The following is a 19,794-nucleotide window of genomic DNA, read 5'->3' on the forward strand; positions in this document are numbered from 1 at the left end:
CAGAGGGGATGAAGGTCATTCACAAGATAGAAGAGCAGATGTTTGATAAATAGAAGTTTCCCCTGCCTTATATATAAGTCCAAAAAAAAAAGTTATTTCTGGTAATAATTCTTATTAAGTTCAAGGCCCCAAATTTAAATTCTTTAAGGGAGAGGTAAAAGTTTCTTGTGAGCCCTGACTGGTGGGACTCAGTGGGTTGGGCTTCATTCCACAAACTTAAAGATCGCTGGTTCAATTCCTGGTCAGGGCATACACCTGGGTTGCAGGCCAGGTCCCTGGCATATGAAAGGCAACTGATTGATGTTTTTCTCACACATCAATGTTTCTCCCTCCCTTTCCCTCTCTCTAAAAATTATATTATATATATATATATATATATTTTTTTAACAGGGTCTCATGAGCTTGAAGGGTCTCTATTGCCTTTAGCTTGAAATAATTCACTTGCCAAAAACGGCACATCTTGGGGAGGCCTGTTCTGAACCCTTTTAGTCACATAGCTCTTGGTATGTATATGAATAGCACATACACACACCCATACACAGAACAAGCCTAAGAGAAATGGACTATTATCTGCCTTTCCATTTATTTTATTTTTCTTTGATTTTTCACGCAAAGCTAAATCTGCTGTAGAATGCCAAGCATGCTTAATACAAGGATTCTATATTAGTAAGACTATGTTATGCTACAATAGCAATCCCAAAATCTCAGTGGCTTATAACAACAAATGTTTATTTCTCACTTACAAGTCCATCATGGGTCAGCTTTGGTTCTTCTGTCCAGGCCCAAGACTGAAGGAATAGTCCTTATCTGAGACATTAATGGTGTCATATCAGAAGAAAAGGAGCAAGAGGGGGACCATGTGCTAGATCTTAAAGCTTCTGCATTAAAGTTGAATCAGGAGCTCTGGGGTGGGGCCTGGCATAGTTTCAACAAACCCTCCAGGGGATCCTGAAGCGCTCCCAAATTTGACAACCAGTTGGGGGTGTCCAAGAGGCAACCAATCAATGTATGCCTTGCACATCGATATTTCTCTCCCTCTCTTTCTCTTTCCCTTCTTCTCTCTCTAAAAATAAATAAATAAATAAAATATTTTAAAAAAAATATTTAACTCATTAAGGAGCAGGATGACAAAGCTGGATGAAGGGAGGATATGGGAGCTAATTGTTATGTATATGCTGATGTAGATCTACACACAGCAACACACGTACACATGTGTTATACACATAGCAACACATAGATGTTACAGTGACATACACACGGGTGTTACATAGCAACACATACACACGTTACACAACAACACACAGATGTTATACGTGGATGTTACACACACCAACACACATATACATTTACTGGGGGGGAATACTGAAATATGATTTCAAAGTTAGATACAAAATTGTTTAGTGCCTGACAGGGACAAACAGACATAACCTTTGGAGTTAGCTTTTCTACAGGACAAAGTCATCTGCAACTTTCTAGCTAAAGTGAATAACTCCCAAGACTACGTCCTAGTCAACAGCACATGGTCAGTCATAGGGAGTCACATGCTCTGAGATTCAGCATCCCTTTGGGCCGCTTCATTGAGACCATGATTTAGCAAGGCTTTGAGGGTGCAGTCATCTTTTGGCCTTATTTCGACATTCTGGATAATTTCTTAATAATGGATAATCTCATACCAGCTTATTGGGGCTATTCCTGCACAGGGTGGCCCCTGAGAACACTTCAGAAGGCCAGGTCCACTGAGGAAATAGAATTTATTTTTTCCTCTTAGTGGCACCAGGAAGATTCAGCTCTTGTTCTAGAACAGCCTTTGAGTCGCACCATGGGGACTTCATCAATCCAATAACCTCTCGGCATGTCTACTGTGTATGACCTAGCCCCTTCCTAGCTCTTACTTTTTTGTTGACTAATTTCTGGTTGTTTCAAAGATAAGCCCAGCCTTGGCTGGTGTGGCTCAGTTGGTAAGAGCATCATCCTGTGGCCAAAGGGTTGCAGGTTCGATTCCCGGTCAGGGCACATACCTGGGTTGTGGGTTTGATCACTGGTACAGGCATGCATGATCCTTGGTTGGGGTGCATACAGGAGGCAGCTTACTGACGCTTCTTTCTTGCATCGATGTTTTTCTCTCCCCCTTTCTCTTTCTCTAAAAGCAATGAAAAATGTCCTCAGGTGAGGATAATATATATATATATAAGATGAGCCCACACACTACTAGAAAAATGCAATTAAAAGACAAGGACAGGTACCAGAGAGCTCTTGGCTCTAATCTGAAAGAAGTGACTTTACATAAAAATTCAATTCCTTGGGACTCTATTCCTTGCATTTTGTACTTCCTTTTGGGAAGGCTAAGGAAAGTTTTCATACTTTCTTGGACCTGCAGAAGGCTTCCCCTAATGCCAACCATCCCTGTGCCAATGGGCGGATTAAACGTTGGCACTGCCTAACTGCCGCACAGAAGCTTCTCGCTTGTTTACTGTGGAGCTAAGGGGGAGGTGAGGCGTGAACTCTCCAGGTGTGACAACAGAAGCTGATCTGCTCCCTGTGCCTTTTCCAAGGTGCCCCTCTGGCTCTGGGCTGTGGGAGGAATGATTTCTTTCCACAATGCATACAGCGCCCATTGTCTTGAACCCTGACCTGGAACTTAGGAGAAAGAAAATAGGCAGTACTTGAAACGCCCTCTCCCTCCTGGTCAACATGGGCCATCTGTCTCAGAAACACGAGGGCAAGTAGAGCCAGCCCTCATCCTCCTGATCTGATGGTAACACTTAAAACGCATATCTCCAGAGGTTCAGGATTTTCAAAGCATTTTAAGTCAGTTTCACTCATTCCATGTCTCAAATCAACCTAGAAGTCCCATGCTGCGTATCTGATAAGTGAGCCCGTGTTTGGTATTTAATCCAATATTTAGGCACAGAGAGTGCGAAATAGCACAAAGCAGCCCACACGAACTAGGTTATACTGTATACACACACCCCTAATTTGACCTATTGGAAGGAGGAGAAGGGGATGGAACTGGTTCAGAGGATACTATTTTCAAACACCATGTTCTTGCTTCCAGATAAAAAGGAACCTGACTAAATGATAAAGCCAAGCTGTGCTGCTTTGAGGAGCTGAATGGATAAGAAAATGCTTGCAAAAGCACACTCATAAGAAAATGGTCTAGAATTAGGTGGTGGTGACGGCAGCACAAGTTTGTGAATAAATCAAAGGTGGAGATGTATACTTTAAAAGGGGTAATTTTATGGTATGTGAATGATACTTCAATCGTTTCTTTTTTTTTTTTTTCTTTAAATAAAAGCACAACTTAAAACTAGGATTCCCCATGGGGGTTTGGGCCCTTCTCAGCTGTGAGCACTTGCTGTAGCAAAACACTTCTCTGCTCTCAGGGGCAGAAGAGCTTGTCAGCTCTCCCAGGGGTACCAAAGCTGTGGCCCTAGAGTTAACCGCAGCTCTGCCAAGTTCCAGCTGTGTGTCTTTAGGCACATAACCCTCTTCTACCTACCTCATAGCCTAGAGAAGTCTTAGGACCGTCTCACGGACAGCAGGAACTCAGGATGTGCCAATTGTTAAGGCTTACTCCTGGAGAAGCTTAAACCATGGCGAGTAGAAGCCTCTGTTTCTCACCTCCTGCGATCACAGCACATCCTGGGGAGAGGGGACATCACTTTAGGATCTTTAAAGGCTGGTACCAAGCCTTGAATCTAAATTTCTCCCTGACTTAAACCTTGAACCATAATTTGTACCCACACCTTGCATTGCACTCGTCTTTATCATTTTCTCACTGACTGCTGAGCCTTTCCTCCACCCCACCAAATGCTAAACTCACTCCCTCAGGAGACCATAGCCACCTATTCGCTCTTTACAGGAACAAATGTTCCAACGCCGCCCCACCATGCTTAAATTCTTACAGCTCTTGGATATGTCGCTGATCTTCATTTCTATTCCAAATTCAGTTTATTTCTCTATCAAACTACACTCTTTCTGTTTTGAAAGTTTAATCGTGTATTTTACTATTTGGTGGAGGAAATTCTCCCTTTTTAAAATTCTCTTTTGCCTTGGCAAGTTGGCTCAATTGGTTGGAGCATTGTCCCGTACACTAAATGGTTGCTAGTTCAATTCCTGGTCATGGTACATAAACACCTATGTTGTGCATTTGATCCCTGGTTGGAGCGTGTACAGGAGGCAACCGATAGATGTTTTTCTCTCACATTGATGTTTCTCTCTTTCTCTCAAATCAATAAACATATCCTCAGGTAAGGATTACAAAAAAACGACTCCCTTTGAAAAACTTTTAAGTTTCTTAGCTTTGTGTTCATTTTCTTTCTTTCTTCTTAGATTTTTACAAGTCAACAAGCCCATTTTCTTTATTTACTTTTTAATAACTTTAAATCCTTGAGTGGTACAGCATGACACAGATCTTGTATCCAGTGGCCGTAGCAGGAAAGCTGCTTTGAAATTTAGCATGAGCCATACCAGTGTTTCTACCAGCAAGAGTTACCTCTCCTCCAGATTGCTCTGGTTTTGGTCAGTTTGCTGCCAGGAGTCACTGTGTTGTCTTTTGCTTTGTACAGATAAGCACATCTCTTGCCTAGATAGAATTGTTTCATCTCAAGCATAAACACCTTCAATTCTAAGCAGAGCTCTGTGTTCCCTCTGGTTCCGGAGATGTTGCTTACAGCCAACAAAAGTGGCCTTGGACCACAGCATTCCAGACATATTTGTCCTTATAGAAGTCCTATTACCAGCAGCCTCCCCAGGCTCCAAGACAGTGGAGTGTGTTTATTTTCTTAAATAAACTGTAAATTTATATTTTCAAGTTACAGAAAAGAAATCCCATTGATTGGGAATTCATTTCATTCACAAACACTGCACAAATGTGAGGGCTACCTACTATTAGTCTTCAAAAGCATATGTTTTTCCCATTTAGGGACATGGCTTGTCTTCCCATTTACATCTATGCTAATGACTGCAGTCAAGTTTTAGATATAGCTTATTTCTAGAAATTACATGGGTTTCATTGGGATCTAATTCCTGTTTGTTGTTAATCTATAAGAAAACTATTAATTTTTTGTTATTTAGTAGGTGGCTCCCCCTGCGAAATTATTCTAAGAGTTTTTCAGTTGTTTCTCTTGGATTCCCCCCCAAAAGACTATCTATAAAGGCTTCTCTTTTCTAATGTTTCTAAGAGTTCTCACTCCATTTTCTTACATAATTGTGCTTCCTGAAGGATGCTGAAGAGTAGGGGACAGAGGTCACCCTGTGTTGTGTCCCAATGTAGTAGGTATACCTCCAGAAACAAATTAAGTTTTTTACATTTGCTTTCTAAATTTAACTTCCAAAACTCTTTGCTAATAGGAAACCGTACATACTAAGAAAAATATAGAATGTTCACAAAATCGAAATTGCTCTTAGGAGTGACTGGCCTCTACTGTGACCCTCAGGCCAGAGCTCATGATGACTGAAGCTAGTTGTAATGCCACTGTCAACGGCCAGCATATGGAAAGAGTATGTTTACTCTTGGGCCCTCGCCACAGCCTTTGTGGGCAGAACTAGTGAGGGCTGCACTGACTGGGCCCCGGCTTTGGAGACTGCAGCCCAGAAGTTACCACAAGGGTTCCAACATCTCCACGCTAGCCCTGCCTCCCTGGCTCCCGGTCGTGGCTGGTACTGTCTCCCAGGCTGTCGGCAAGCCATGGACTAGATACAAAAAAGCTGGTCTGGGTTTCAGCTGTCTGGGAAATAAGGGTCACCATTGCCTTCTAATTCTGTTTAAACGCCAGACTGCTATATGGAACGCTTTCATAGGTTACACTAACGTTAACTGCATCTTAACTAGCTAGAAATCTCCTATTCGAGGTCTGAAAGTACAGCAATTTTACTGTATTTGGAAGTTCACCATGTCCTAGGGCAGCTCATCACTTAAGCTTATTTCTACAGTTGGCTTCACTTGAAACTGACAACCGAGGAATTTTAATGAATTTGACAGGGGAAAAACAGGCACACATATTTTGGGTTTTTTTCCACATGGGTTTAAAAAATTCTGGTTGGGTTTCAGCGAATTTCCTTGAGCCTACAGAAACAAACAAAACACTAGCACACCATCAAACTCTTCAGTGAAAGTGTATTTCACATTAAAGACAATGTACACATCATGCAAATGAGGCATCACCACAGTCACAAGGATGCGGAGGTACAACAGATCACAACAAAGCAGACCTTTAGCAAAATAAAGCTGTAAGAAGATGGCAAGGCATTTTTTGAAAGTCAGACCATGCTATGATTTTCTATGTGCTTGTCATAAGAGGGATTTTTTTCCCTGACAGTCATCAAGATCAATGGCACTGCATTACTGGAGGCATATATTTTATTTAGTATATATACGTACACAAACATACATAGTTTCCATAACTAATATAGTCTTAACTATAGCCAGTTTTGAAAGCACATAAACAAGATTATGATTGACACTATATTTCCTGGTTGCAAACCTCAGTCAGAATTATGGATCTTTCCAAACTCTTATTGTACAAGTCAAAGAAGAGTTTCAAAGAAGAAAAAGTCCTTTTAATCTGAAAGTCACATTTCACCACAAGAAACAAAATTAAGAAAACACATTAATGGCACAAAATGCAAGGAGTACACATTCTAGTGTCGTTTGTCCTCTGTTCAGATGTTTTATGTCAAAGCCCATTAGAGTGACATCCTGAGTTCCTGTTCAGGGCCCCCTTATTTCAGAGCACTATCATTTTCATTTTATTAGAGTTGAGCAAACACAGGAGCAAACAAACAAAAGCCTCAATATTAACAACATGAAAACCAACCACCAGTGCATGAGACACGCAATTCATTCAGTCCAAAAGCCACTCGATGGTTCGCAGTGACTAGAGCTTGGACATTTTAAGGTGCAAGGTCCTTTCTAGATTTAGCTGCTCATGTCTATAGGAATATGTATAAGAAAACAAAAACCCTTCCACACTGTTTAATAGCTCCTTTACTGAACCAGGCTTATCCCATTAGCTCTCTAAGGCATAATGTGGCGCAATGCATTTTGCAAGTGACTAAGCTTAATAATTTTAAAAAACTCCTTCCTGATAGTAACTCCCAACAAAGAAACCTCAGAGATGGGGGAAAACCCTCCGGAATTTCTTCTTCCAAACACAGCTAGGGAGGTATGCAGCCCAAGTTCAGTAGATGTTTAAGTACAGTCTGGGTAAATGTCTAGAACATTTATAGGGCACACCATCTAAATGTTTATGTGCTCCAACTTTGGGAATAAGAATGGTTACAAGGTGAATTTCCCAGCTGGAATGATTCGGTTTTGGGTGATCACTATGATAACAGAGTAAATAGTACAGGAAGCACTTTATCAGCAGTGGAAGCTCATACATAGAAAACATAACATGAAACGTCGCTAAAACTTAGCAATGCTTCTACCAAGAGTGGTCGGTGTTTGACATACTAACTAGGAATACAGTTACGATTCAATCTAAGAATTTGGAATCCAGCGGTTAAGGACGACAGAAGTTTCTTCCGAGGGCCGGCAGCTCAAATTTGACTACCAGCAGCTTCACGGCTTCTCGAAACACCACCTGTGTCAATTCACAAACAAACCCTGGTGAGACCAACGAAGAGATTGAGTATTTCGCAGTTTGCAGCATCTATTCCCTTGCACTAAAATGCTCACACACTATGAAACTTTCTGCCTTCTTGATGATTTTATTTCCCTTGGCTCACACAGTATCTCGCAACAGAAGTGCCACAGCATTTTGGGTAGGACTATGCTTTTGTGTGGGGGGGGGGGTGAAGTTTTCTTTGTGTGAACTGTCCTAAAGCCTGCAGGATGTTTAAAGTCCCAAACTTTGCTTTCCAAATGCCAGTGCTACCACCAAGCCACTGCGACAACAAAAACCCTCAACATGATTCCAAACGCACCCCCCCGCCACACGCACACCCTGCAGGGGCGGTACCACTTCTGGTTGAGAAGAAGTTGAGAACTGAAGTATAAGCCAAATGAAAATATACAAGCAGTATGAAGGCAATTATTTAGCCAAGATATATATATATTTTTTTTCTTTTAGGACAGGGATTTTTGCACTTCTTTTAGAGATGCACGAAATAGATTCAAGGAGCCTAAGTTTTGTGGGGTTTTTTTGGTCCTTGCTGGATAGCGAGGTCAGTGAACCGAAGAGTTCAAGGTATGCTAACAACCAAAGAAAACTTTTAGGAAATATTGAGCCGTATGTCAGGGAAATAGAATGCTCAGGTGAATGGTTTTTGTTTTTGAAGTGTCCAAGAAGGCAGCTACTCTTCCAAACCAGGGATACTGTTTATTCTAAAAACGACCTGTCATGCGTGCCCTTGTGTGTCTGAAAGGAGCACAGCTGCTTTCCCGAGAGCCAGGAGACACGGACTCTTAAGATGCGCCATCTGCAGCCGAGAGTTGAGGTCAGGCAGAAATGTCTGCGGAACGCCGTGACCTTGGCAGCGCGGCCTCCCCAACCCGTGTCCTCATTTGAGAAACACGGGTTGGGCTAAATCCTATCAGGCAGTGAAGTTCTGCTATAGGAGTGGAGCGTCATCAAAAACAAAGTGGCTGAGAGGAGGCTGAGACTATAAAAATGTCTAAAGAGTATAAAGTGAGAGGAAAATTGGCATTATGCAGTTATAAAAAATTGATGGTAAATTTGAATTGTGTTTTCATCACTGAAAAGCAAATAAGCCCCAAACTGAAGTACATCTAATGTGTGGTGTGTATAACCAAATCCACACAAGTGCAGAGTGTTTAGAACACAGATATAACTTACTCAAATGAAAACAGCTTCTAGAAGGAGTCTAGCAAGAAAAAAAAAAATGCCAAAGGCAGGGAAGAAAAGCTTCAGGGCACAAACTTCAACCCTCGCCTCCATGCCCCACTCCCTCGGGTATGGTCCCTCCAAGAACAAATGTTTGCTCTGGAAAACTCCAGAATGGCTCAATAAAACAAGAAATCATTTGGCCCAACACTCATCAATGTATACATATGATTCTGGATAGAATGCGCGATTTCACTGGGTTAAGCTAGGGGACAAGTTTATTTTATTAACAGCGCCTTGCACTGTTATTAGAGCATTCTCTCTGTGCTTCTAAGTAAGTTTCTAGGCTAGAGAGGTGGTGGGTCAAACCTTTAGGCAGCCCCCACCCCATACGGCAGGGCTGGGCATGGCAGGTGTGGTACTGCAGGCTCCCGTATGAAGGATTTACTTGAAATCCATTTCAGTTCTAGTGTGTGCCGCAGTATATACCATAATATTCACATTCATGTTTGCATTTTTCAAATAAAACTGACCATCCAGGAGGCTAGTAGTGTTAATCCTACCTTGATGACCCAGTTGGGGAGTTACGGATTTAGACTGTCATCAAAAGACTGTACCTTTCTTTAAAGAGCTGCTGTATTTGTCAACAGAAGGTGTTCAGAGTATTTTCTTGGCTGGGACTGTTAAATCCTTCGATCAGGTTTTTGTTACAGTCATCCAGGCTGAGATTTTCACTGGATCTCTTGGGGAACATGGGGGGGCCGGTGAAATCTAAGAGATCTTGAAGAGCTCGGGCATTACCACTTCCATTTTGGTCCACAGACACCCCAGGAATCATTTCACTCACTGGTGAAAATTCTGGGATGGAGATAAGCTCTTCTTTTGAAACAGGACTGGGGGTGGGGCGAGGCAGAGAGAGAGGAGGGGAGAGGGAGGAGGGAGAGAGAAACAGACAGACAGACAGCACTATTAATTCTAATGTTTTATTTTACTACTTTTCTTCTCCAGAGAAGTTGGATTTAGAGCTGGAGCTTGTGTGTAACACATTGTAAAAAATATAAGTTAGTTCAAATCTGAGACACTGACAGACATAAGGTCTCCATGGATGAGAGCAACGGGAGGGGACTGAGCACTGTCCATAGGAAGGAAGAAAACAAGAACCGCAGGCACCAGCCTTCTCTACTGCAGAGAAGCCAAGCACTTTCCAAACCTTTGAAATGGGAAACCCAGACAGAAGGCAAACGCTGGAAGTTAATAGCAGGCTGAGGAAGGGTCCTAATGGGCACCTGGGCTCGGGGCGCTGCCCCTCTCTAGCACTGCGGCCCTGGACAAGCTGCTTTTCCTCCCCCTGCCTCGGGTTCCTCCACTGTAAAATGGGATGAAGTCATTTCTCCCCACCAGGGCTCCTGTGAGCGGGACGTGCTCATGCTGGCGAAGTGTTCGTGCAGTGCCGCCTGGTGTAACGTAAGGGCTCAATTAAGGTTGGGGCCATCGTCCAGATGGACCCCACCATCTACCCGGTCACCTGCAGAACAAACGTCTCCCACCACTCCCTCTCTAAAGGGAGGCTTCCACTCCATCCCCTCGACTTGTCCGGCTCCTGAACAGTAGGCCTGACTCTCCCTCTCTCCTCTCCATAGAGATGGAAGGCTGGCTTTGTCAATACTGGCCTAGCTCAGATGAGTGATGGGTTGCCCTTTAAGGGCCTGTCATCTGGAGTCTCTCTTAACAGCCAGCGTAAGGTTCCTGACAGGTTGATCTGTTCTTTTTTCCCTTGATAAGATCTTAGAAAAGAATCTAGAAAAACCCGGTTAACTACAGAAGCTCACAGGATCTGTCTTCCTCACACTGAGAAGCAGCTGACCTAACACCACTTCTGGTGCCTGGGGCCTGAGCAAACCCACCCCACCTCCATTCCCTGGGTTTGAACAGCCGGTCAGAGCTTTGGGAGGAGAGAATGCCAAAAGCTTGGGTGTAACCTCCTGGGATGACCCCTCTCCAGAGGCAGAAGTGGCCACAGGGAGAACTCAGTGCACAAACAAAGCCCCTTCACTTTCTTGAACCCTGGCCAGTGCCGTGGCTTGCCCCCTTCTCCACCCAGAGGCATAAAGAATAAATAAGCTGGGTCAGCATTAGGGGTGCAGGGGAGAATGTTGTGTTAACCTTTAAAATGTCCCAGCTGTTTTCCCCTGGGGGCAGAGTGGTGCCAGTTAGGAGAAGCTTGCCATGATGGTGGCTGGTGGTGGCCAGTGGTGGCAGGGGAGATGGTGGCTAGGGCTGAGGGGCCCCTGCCATCCGTTTGCACAGCACTTGCTCTTCTGGTGACAGGCTGCTGGAGCCTGGGTTTTCACATATCCCGCTCAAAGCCAGTGTACACAAGCCGGATATTTACAGTCAGTGTGCCGTAGGAAAGACCCTCCACCCCCGCCATGCGCCCCCACCCCAGACTAAGCTGAGAATTCACAGCCAAGGACAGCAGGGTAAGCTCCAGGAGAGCTTTTGCACGACACTGCTGGTCCCTCAGAGAGCTGCCCCTCACGCCAACGACCCTGCCTGGGGCTCTGTTCTGATGCCTCTGCCCCAACTCCACACTAACCGGGTTTTCCTTTCACCTGAGATTAATTTGCCAGATGGTGTCATCCACAAACATACCAGCTTAAGAATTGCTTAAGTTTTTAGAATCTGAAAGCAAATTACGTAGTTCCTTTCTCAAGTCTCCAATGACAGTTTCACTTAAATGTGAGACACTAGACACAGTGGGCCCTGTTGGTGTCTCTCACCTGCAGGTGCACCCATTCCCCAGCTGCAAAGAGAGCTGGCAGCTAAGGATTCAGAGCTGCCACCCTTTTTCTGGCAACTGTCTTCAGCTGATGGAAGCCCCATGCCCTCAGGCATTACACCTGCATCCCTCCACCCTGAGTGGCCTGCAGCCAATGACTAACGGACAGCCATTTCCCTTATTTCACTCAAGCCACTCTCTGGTGGATATTCATCCTCCAGGGCTCCCGTAACCAGCTGGGACTACATCCTTGCCTAGTAACTTCCCCTGTCCCATCGTGTTCCCTGCTCCCTCCACTTTCCCCTGTGAACTCTCTCCAATAAATCCCAGGCCCTAGACCCTCTGACACCAGGCTCTGTTTCTAAGGAGCCTGACCCAAGACACTAATGTACCACTGAGAGCTTTCCTGAATGGAAACCAAACCTATCAGAGCTGATCTGGGTGTGTAAAAAGTGAGGAAATCAGCTACGAGGCAGGGGAGACCTCTGGAGAAGAGAGGAAGCACAAAGGCCAACAAAACTGACTTACCTCACATCCATAGACTGAACCTCTTCAGCTGAGTCGTCCATACTGTTCAATTTCCCATCAAGGGCGTCCAGATGAACAAGTCCCTCAACTGGTTTCAGCCCATTGGAGAAAACGTCTCCGGAGAAAGTGGGTGGGGTAGCACGCTCCACACCATTAACCTCCTGGCAGGTGCTCAATCCATCAATTTCTGATTGAGAACACAAAGTCGTTCTGTTAATCATAAAATGTCCCCAACAATGGAGCAGCAGAGGAATTATATGTATGAGGCAATTAATGTAATAACCCTCTGCTTTACCAACAACGCAACGGCTTTTGCAAAAAGAATCCCAGGTAATCACTTTTGCACAGGCTAACAGGAGACACATGGCACCACCAGTGTCTGAGCGGCAGGGCTCATGACCCAGCTGGGAGACTGTACAGGTCCCCAGGCCCTGCTAGCAGGACTTTGAGCCACAAGACAAAGGAGAAATGTGAAGAGTGACTCTGAGATGAATATGCCTTTTCTGACTTGGGCTGCTGTGAAATATTCAAACCTAAGGAGTTTTAAGTGTACATGCTAGATGAGAGCTGAACTACCCAGGAGTGTGGAAGGCAGGAGAAACTGCCATAAAACAGTACTTGGTTCTTTTTTATTTTAACTAAAAAAATGTTTGTTGATTTTAGAGAGAGAGGAAAAGGAGAAAGATAGAAACATCAATTGGTTGCCACACACACATACCTTGACCAAGGATCAAACCCATAACCTAGGTATGTGCCCTGACCAAGAACAGAAACCCCCGCCTTTTGGAGCGCAAGATAATGCTCTAACCAACTGAGCCACACAGGCTAGGGAAGTCGGTTCTCAACACAACTTGCTCAGCAGTAAGCGCCCTGGAAAGCAGCATGGGCCAGCAGACACTGGTTCCTGCACCGGGATTACTAGAGTGACCAGGGAACCCAGTGCTTTCCAAATGGACCTGGAGGTGGAGACTCCACCAGGGAAGGGAGACTGCACAGCCCCCCTTCAGCAGTCACACTCTTAGGACCCACAGGTGTTTGTCCCCTACAGGAAGTGCATTGAGCCCTCACCTGCTGAAAGGAGGAAGCCAAGAACCAGACCTCACACTCACCTATTTTGTTGGGGACAACTGCTTTTGTCTTCTTTTCCAGGCACACAGCAGGCTGAAGCTCCATTTTCAGGTCTGCTTTCTAAAAACAAATAGAGAGAAGACTGACTTACAGAGAAAGACATGCGTTTGAAAAAGCATCACAGGCTATTTGGAACCATGCTGGGCCATCTGCCTGCTCTAAGGAATTCTTTGAGTCTTCTGAGCTGATTACAAATCAGCAAATATGCCACCATTCTCTTTTATTATTCACGACTACTGTGTCTCTCCGGCATCCCCACCCCCATTTCTCTGAGGTAATGTTTAATTACCACCCTATCTCTCAAAATGGTCTTTTCAGGCACCTACAGTCCCCTTAATGTAGCTAGGGGGGACAGCAGGAAGTGTCCATTTTGTCTGGCTGTATGTCTCCAAGATCTACAATGCCACTGAACGTATTCTGCCTCCTGCCACATGAACTACGGAAACGGTATTCTGAATGCATACCTTCACTTCTGGACACACATCAGTCTTCCTTGTTCTCTTCATGATTTCATCGATTCTCTGGAAACCAAAGAGAATCAGGTAAGAGGAACACAAGACCAAAACCACGTAAGAGTAGCTGGGTCTATAGGCAATTTCATGTTTCTCAGAAAACTCATAAAAGAGAAATGCTGGCAGAGGATAATGAGTATAGAAAGGGTTTCCATTGGTGTTGCAGATGTACACCTTTGCCCTAATGAACGTGGTCAAACGTTTGAAAAGTGAACTAGTAAGTATCTGGAAATGAACATTTCATTTATATATCCTACCTTTCTCCTTCCTCTTCTTAAGGTACCTAAAAATCAGTAAATCACCATCTGCCATTCAAGAGGACCACCCTAGACAAAGTGAAACCGAGATGCAAGTTGGGAAGGGAGGCCACAGATTGGTCTCCCAGCTCCCAGGCCTACAGCAACACAAAGCCCAAGCTGCAGCTAGGACACCAGGAGAATGGACCCTTATATAATCTGCCTTCTTAAACCCAACTTCATCCATAATTGCATGAAATGTAAATAGACCAAACACTACAATTTAAAGGCAAAGAGTGTCTAACAAGTCCTGACTACCTGCTGTTTACAAGAGATACACTTATAAGGACACGCATAGGTTCAGAGTAAAAGGATAGAAAAAGATTCACTATGCAAATGCTAATCATAAAAAGACTCACAAATTGGACTTTAAGACAAGTATTACTGGCCCTGACTTGTGCGGCTCAGTGGGTTGGGTGTCATCCCACAAACTGAAATGTTGGTGGTTCATTTTCTGGTTAGGACACATGCCTGGGTTGCAGGCCTGGTCCCCAGTTGGGGGCACATGAGAGGCAAGCGATCAATGTTTCTCTCCCTCTCTTTCTCCTTCCCTTTCTTCCTCTCTAAAAATAAATAAATAAAATATTTTTAAAAAAGACAAGTGTTACTACAGATAAAGGACATTTCTAAAGAGAAAGGTGTCCATTCAACATGAAAGTTAAGTAATTTGAAATATATATTCACCCAACAGCAGAGCTTTAAAACATATAAAACAGAAGTTGATAGATCTGGAAGGAGAAATGGACAAATCCACAATCACAGATGAAGCTTTAAACACTCCTCTCTCAGTAACTAATAGAAGATGACAGAAAACTACTAAAGGTATAGAAGGTCTGAAGAGCACTATCAATAAACCAGACCTGATTTGACAACCCTAAGATCACTCTACCCAAGAACTGCAAAAATGAACTGGATTCGCCTCACCCTCTGTCCTCCGAACCCATTAGCTCTTACCTTCTTCCTCTCCAGTCGCTCTTGTTCAATCTGCAGCATGATCTGTTCTCTGTCTAGACGCATCTGTTTAGCTGCCTCCTGGGCCTTTGCTTCTGCTTCTTCCTTCTGATAGAAACAGGTAAAACCAAGTCATAGGCTTTACTAAGCTAAGGAAACATTATAGTAATTCCCTGAAGTTTGCACATGTTCTTCAACCACATCATCTACCCCAAAGTGGGTGCTGCTCCAACATTCAGTGTGGGTTTACACAACCGGCTCTATGACACAGCAGATATGGCTGAGCCTTACTCATTTACCCTTGGTCCACCGTGCAAATCAAGTGAAGACAGATCCCATTCGTGGCCAAGGAAGATCTATGTCGGATGGTAGTTTTTGGCCATGAAATGTATATGTGACCAGGAGTTTTAGGAAATTAATTCCCCAAGGATTGACCTTCAATCCTGACAGGTAGAAGCTGGTAGATAAACAGTCCAATTTCCTTGCCCCTCAGAGGGACAATTCTAAGGCATGTTCCAGTTTCTTAGTCCCAAAAGGAGTGAGTTCCAGTTGCCCACAGTAACCTACTCATCAATGTGCTTACATTGGCTTTCCTCTTACTCCGCGACCAGCTTCCTGGGATCTTCTCCTGAATCAACTACTGACACCCAAATTCTCATCCAGGGTCTGTCTTTGAGGGAACCCAAGTCAACATACAGCAAACATCACCATTTCATTTTTATTGCCCAGAGGAACTCATATTTAATAACCAGCCCAGTTGGTTTAAGAAAATACTTCAAGTAGCCCTGATTGGTGTGGCTTGGTTGGTTGGGGGTTGTCTCGCAAAACAAAAGGTCACCGGTTCGATTCCTCATCAGGGAACATGCTCGGGTTGCGGGTTTGGTCTCTAGCTAGGGGTGTGCAACCCAATTGATGTTTCTCTCTCACACTGATGTTTTTCTCCCTCTCTCCACCTCCTTCCCCTCTCTCTAAAAATAAATAAATAAATCTTAGATTTTCATTTATTTTTAGAGAGAGGAGAAGGGAGGCAGAAAGAGAGGGAGAGAAACATCAATGTGTTGCCTCTCGTGCACTCCAGCTGGAGACCTGACGTGCAACACAGACATGTGCCCTGACCGGGAATCGAACTGGCGACCCTTTGGTTCTCAGGCCGGCACTCGGTCCACTGTGCCACACTAGCCAGGGCGATAAAAATCTTTTTAAAAAATACTTCGAGTAAATATTATGGTTTATTCAAAATTAACTAATGTAAACTAAGGCCCTTATGGAAAGTCTATAGGAAGACTCATACAGTACCTGCTTTTCAATTGTGGCTTTTTCTTGCTTTTCTTTTTCTTGTTTTTCATTTTCTTGCTTTTCTTTCAACAGCAATTCCTCCTTGGCCTTCCTCTTGGCCTCCTCTTCCTCCAGTCTTTTCTTTTCCTCCTCCTGCCGCTTCTTTTCCTCTTCCTGCCGCTTCTTTTCCTCTTCCCGCTTACGAGTCTCCTCTTCTAGGCGAAGTCTTTCCTCTTCTGCCTTTCTTTCCAATTCCTCTCTCTCCAGCCTTTTGAGAACATAACTGCTGTTAGAAGACAACGACATGCCCAAAAGGCAAACTGCCGGAGAACCAGGTGCTGACAGGAGAGTGTAATGCACAACACAGTCCCAGACACCTGCACTTCAATTAGTATCCACTTAAAAAAATGACTCTTCCTTCCTGGAAAGCCACTCCAGCCCACATACTTACCAAAAACAAAACAAAAAAAAGAATATATATATATATATATATATATATATATATATATATAAAACCCATGGTTGACTTTAAATTCTGTTATACAAAGAGTAATGATGTATTGATTTGTGAACATACTGAAACAAAGGCACAGATGTTCCTCAATCCACAAATGACCACAGCCCCATCATTCTTATTTAATGACAATTCTTTAAAAACAAAGAAAAAAAAAAGTATTTAAAACCAACTTAAGCTATAAAAAACAGAGTGTCTCAATGGCCCTGACTGCCATGCCAATCAGCAATTCGAGAGCAGTGACTATGAGCTCAAAAAGTTCAATTTGAGTTTAAATCGGTATATGAGTTTCAAAGCAGAAAATGGAAGAAATGCTCAAAGGAAAATTGACATTTAATAAAGAAATCAAAATATCTATTTTCCACTTATTTTGGAAGTCTTAAAAAAATCTGTTTTAGCTTTCATTCTTTGCTATATACGATTAAATGGCATTTGGACATTTTTCATGCACAGATGATGAGTTGGTGATGTGATGATAAAGAGCTCTAAGGAGTGAGGAAAAATTCTGTAACATCTCAGTGCCTGTTTTTACAGTTCTAATGCTCTCCTTGCTCACATGTGTGACCCTTTCGTCATCTGTGAAAAAAAAAAAAAAAAAAAAGCAAGTAATCACACTCACCTTGCAGTATTTCCTGACCGCAGTGTGACATAGGGCAAGACCAAAACTGCGTTCTGATTGTGCCACTTACCGTGTGACCTTTCCTTGGAAAGTGACTGAACATTTCGGATGGCCACTTAAAAAATGGAAATAGTTATCTTATTGGCTCCATGACATTGCTGTGAGAATTAAATGATAATGCATGGGAAGCAGTCAGCACAATGCCTGGCTCTGGGTAGATTCCCAAGTACTAGTTTGTCCTGTAATTTAAAATGAATCCTCTCTCCAACCTTTGAACTCAATCTATAAATCTGTATGTTTTTCAGAAAGTACCTTTATTTTGGAAGCATGTGTCACTGACTTAGCGGATGCTGTTATATTCCTATAAAAAGATCAAGACTTACAAAGGAGATCCTTCTATCCTAACGGTCGGCTTCGGGAATTTGTGGAGGCGGTTGTGTCACAAAAGAGATATCTTAAAAGGCAAAGAAATACCGGCAGACATTGTTTAGCCTAAGACTATAACAGTATGTGACAAACATATTCTATAGTAGCAGAGGTTGCACTGCCTAAATGAATTGCTGCAACAACTGAAATTATTAACAGGGGTTCTGGAAATCTTAGATTCCTCAGTAACTAACTGAGGACACCCAGCCCAAGATGACCACAAGCGGCTGTGTGCAAAACAAGATGTATCCAGAAGTTAAGCAGAGCGCTCTCTCAGTTCCTGTCTCTTTTAGGGAGCCGGATGTGACTGTCCCAGAGAAGTGAATACATAAAGGACATGTAGTACGTGAATAAAGGTCCAAGCTGCTTCACCTTTTTCATTATCTCCAGGACTTGAAAAGCCGCTCTGTTTCTCCCATTTTACCATGAGGACTTGAGAGGTGCCCAGTACATAAACACCCAGTAAATAATGTATCTTGACCCCTAAGTTTCCAGAATCACCCGCAACACAAATTCCTCCGCACAGGCCCACTAGCCCCCGTTTGTCCCTCCTATTACAGACAACATTCTCTCCATTAACCGTACCCGGCTTCCCCCAGAGCTGGCTTCACTGGTGTGAAACTGAGCCCCTCAATATCCTCTCTGAGGGTGAACAGCCTTTCTCTCCCTGCTTAAAGCACCAGAGAGAACATGGATTTTGTCATTTCCCACCGCCCCTCTGCTGCAGCTGCCCCCATTGGCCTTGTCATCTTTACCCAGTTCCCTCCAGACTCCACCAGACCCGTGTACAGTTGTCACCCTCTCTGTCCTTGTTCCTGTCACCTACCCCTAACCTACCCCCCTTCCTCACCAGGTAGAAAGTACTGGAAAACTGTGCACCATGGTCATCACTCAGCAGATACACTCTTATCCGCATCACCAGCTGCTGGGGAAGAGGATCTTCACTGAATAACTCGCAACCTCTAGCACCTCACCAGCCAGGTCCCACCCTTTTGCACTTACACCATATCCCTGACACGTGCTTAGCCTTGAATTGTTCACTATTCCCTCCTTCTTCTGCACTTAAAAGTTTTTATTTTAAAAAGCTTAACCCTTAACATCCTAAACTTCACATTCTGACCTGCTCTCACTCCGCCCCTCAGCGCCTTCTCCCCTGACCTGTCCTGGGTGGCACTGTGCAGTCACTTGTGCTGCTCCCCCCTCTCTGTGCCCCCGGCCGCCGACCCCTCTTGAGTGCTTCTGGGATGGCATGGAGCCCACTCTGTGGCCCAACTCCAGGCTGAGATGGTCCCCAGGACCACTTGTGCCCTCCTGGGGCTGCCAGCACTGGTTAGTGTAAGGCCCAAACAAGGCTAACTGGTCATCTGTCCCTGGGCCTCAGCTGCTACTTATACAGCCTTTTGGCCCCATCCCTTCCACCAATGGCTGTAGATACACTCCAAACCTCTGTCTTTTTTCAGTCTCCACCGCCCTCATTAGTTGATGGCATCACCAACCACTTTACAGCGAAGCCTGGGGCCATAGGGTGTGAGCTTCCTATTTTACCCTCTACTGCATCACTACTCAGGAATGCCCGCTTTCCTCCTCTGCTTAGAGGAAAAGGAGGGCAAATGTCACCCCTTGTGTTACTGATTCCACACTCACCTGCGCCAGGTTCCTATCACTCTCCCGTGTCCTCCATTGTTTCACCCTCCCACATGGACCTTTGCACGGTGTGCAAACACACTCAGGTCTCGGGTGTCCCAAATAGCTCTCCCCTGCCTTCCACTCACAGCCTCTTAACATTCAGCTGATGGTTCAGGGCCTCCATCTTCTCACCTCTTCCAAGCTGGCTTGGGTCCCCACTGTCTCCACTGCTTCCCTCCGAAATCTCAGTTCACCTACTAATCCTCAAGACCAATAGCCTTTCCTCAGCCTCAACATGTCTCACAGGTACAGACAGTGTTAAATGTCCCTTCTGTGAGGACCTCTCCCCAG

At 44.2% G+C, this 19,794-nt stretch overlaps 1 protein-coding gene and 1 pseudogene across 1 annotated transcript in view; both read right to left on the minus strand.

Annotated features, from left to right (window-relative positions):
* Nucleotides 1–4,381: 4,381 nt before the first annotated feature.
* Nucleotides 4,382–4,713, minus strand: LOC149991797 (large ribosomal subunit protein eL33 pseudogene; annotated as a pseudogene).
* A 1,388-nt stretch (nt 4,714–6,101) lies between these two features.
* Nucleotides 6,102–19,794, minus strand: part of MAP7D2 (MAP7 domain containing 2) — a 95,082-nt gene continuing 81,389 nt past the window's right edge. The window contains exons 12-18 of the mRNA XM_090265413.1: nt 16,280–16,526; nt 14,987–15,091; nt 13,689–13,745; nt 13,206–13,284; nt 12,097–12,283; nt 9,407–9,682; nt 6,102–7,586 (exon numbers count right to left, since the gene is read on the minus strand). Coding sequence (XP_090121539.1) covers nt 9,433–9,682; nt 12,097–12,283; nt 13,206–13,284; nt 13,689–13,745; nt 14,987–15,091; nt 16,280–16,526 — 925 coding nt within the window. The 3' untranslated portion in view covers nt 6,102–7,586; nt 9,407–9,432. The remainder of the gene's footprint in view (nt 7,587–9,406; nt 9,683–12,096; nt 12,284–13,205; nt 13,285–13,688; nt 13,746–14,986; nt 15,092–16,279; nt 16,527–19,794) is intronic.

The sequence above is a fragment of the Furipterus horrens genome, unplaced genomic scaffold (assembly GCF_987537825.1).
Source record: "Furipterus horrens unplaced genomic scaffold, mFurHor1.1.pri manual_scaffold_17, whole genome shotgun sequence".
Lineage (NCBI taxonomy): Eukaryota > Metazoa > Chordata > Mammalia > Chiroptera > Furipteridae > Furipterus > Furipterus horrens.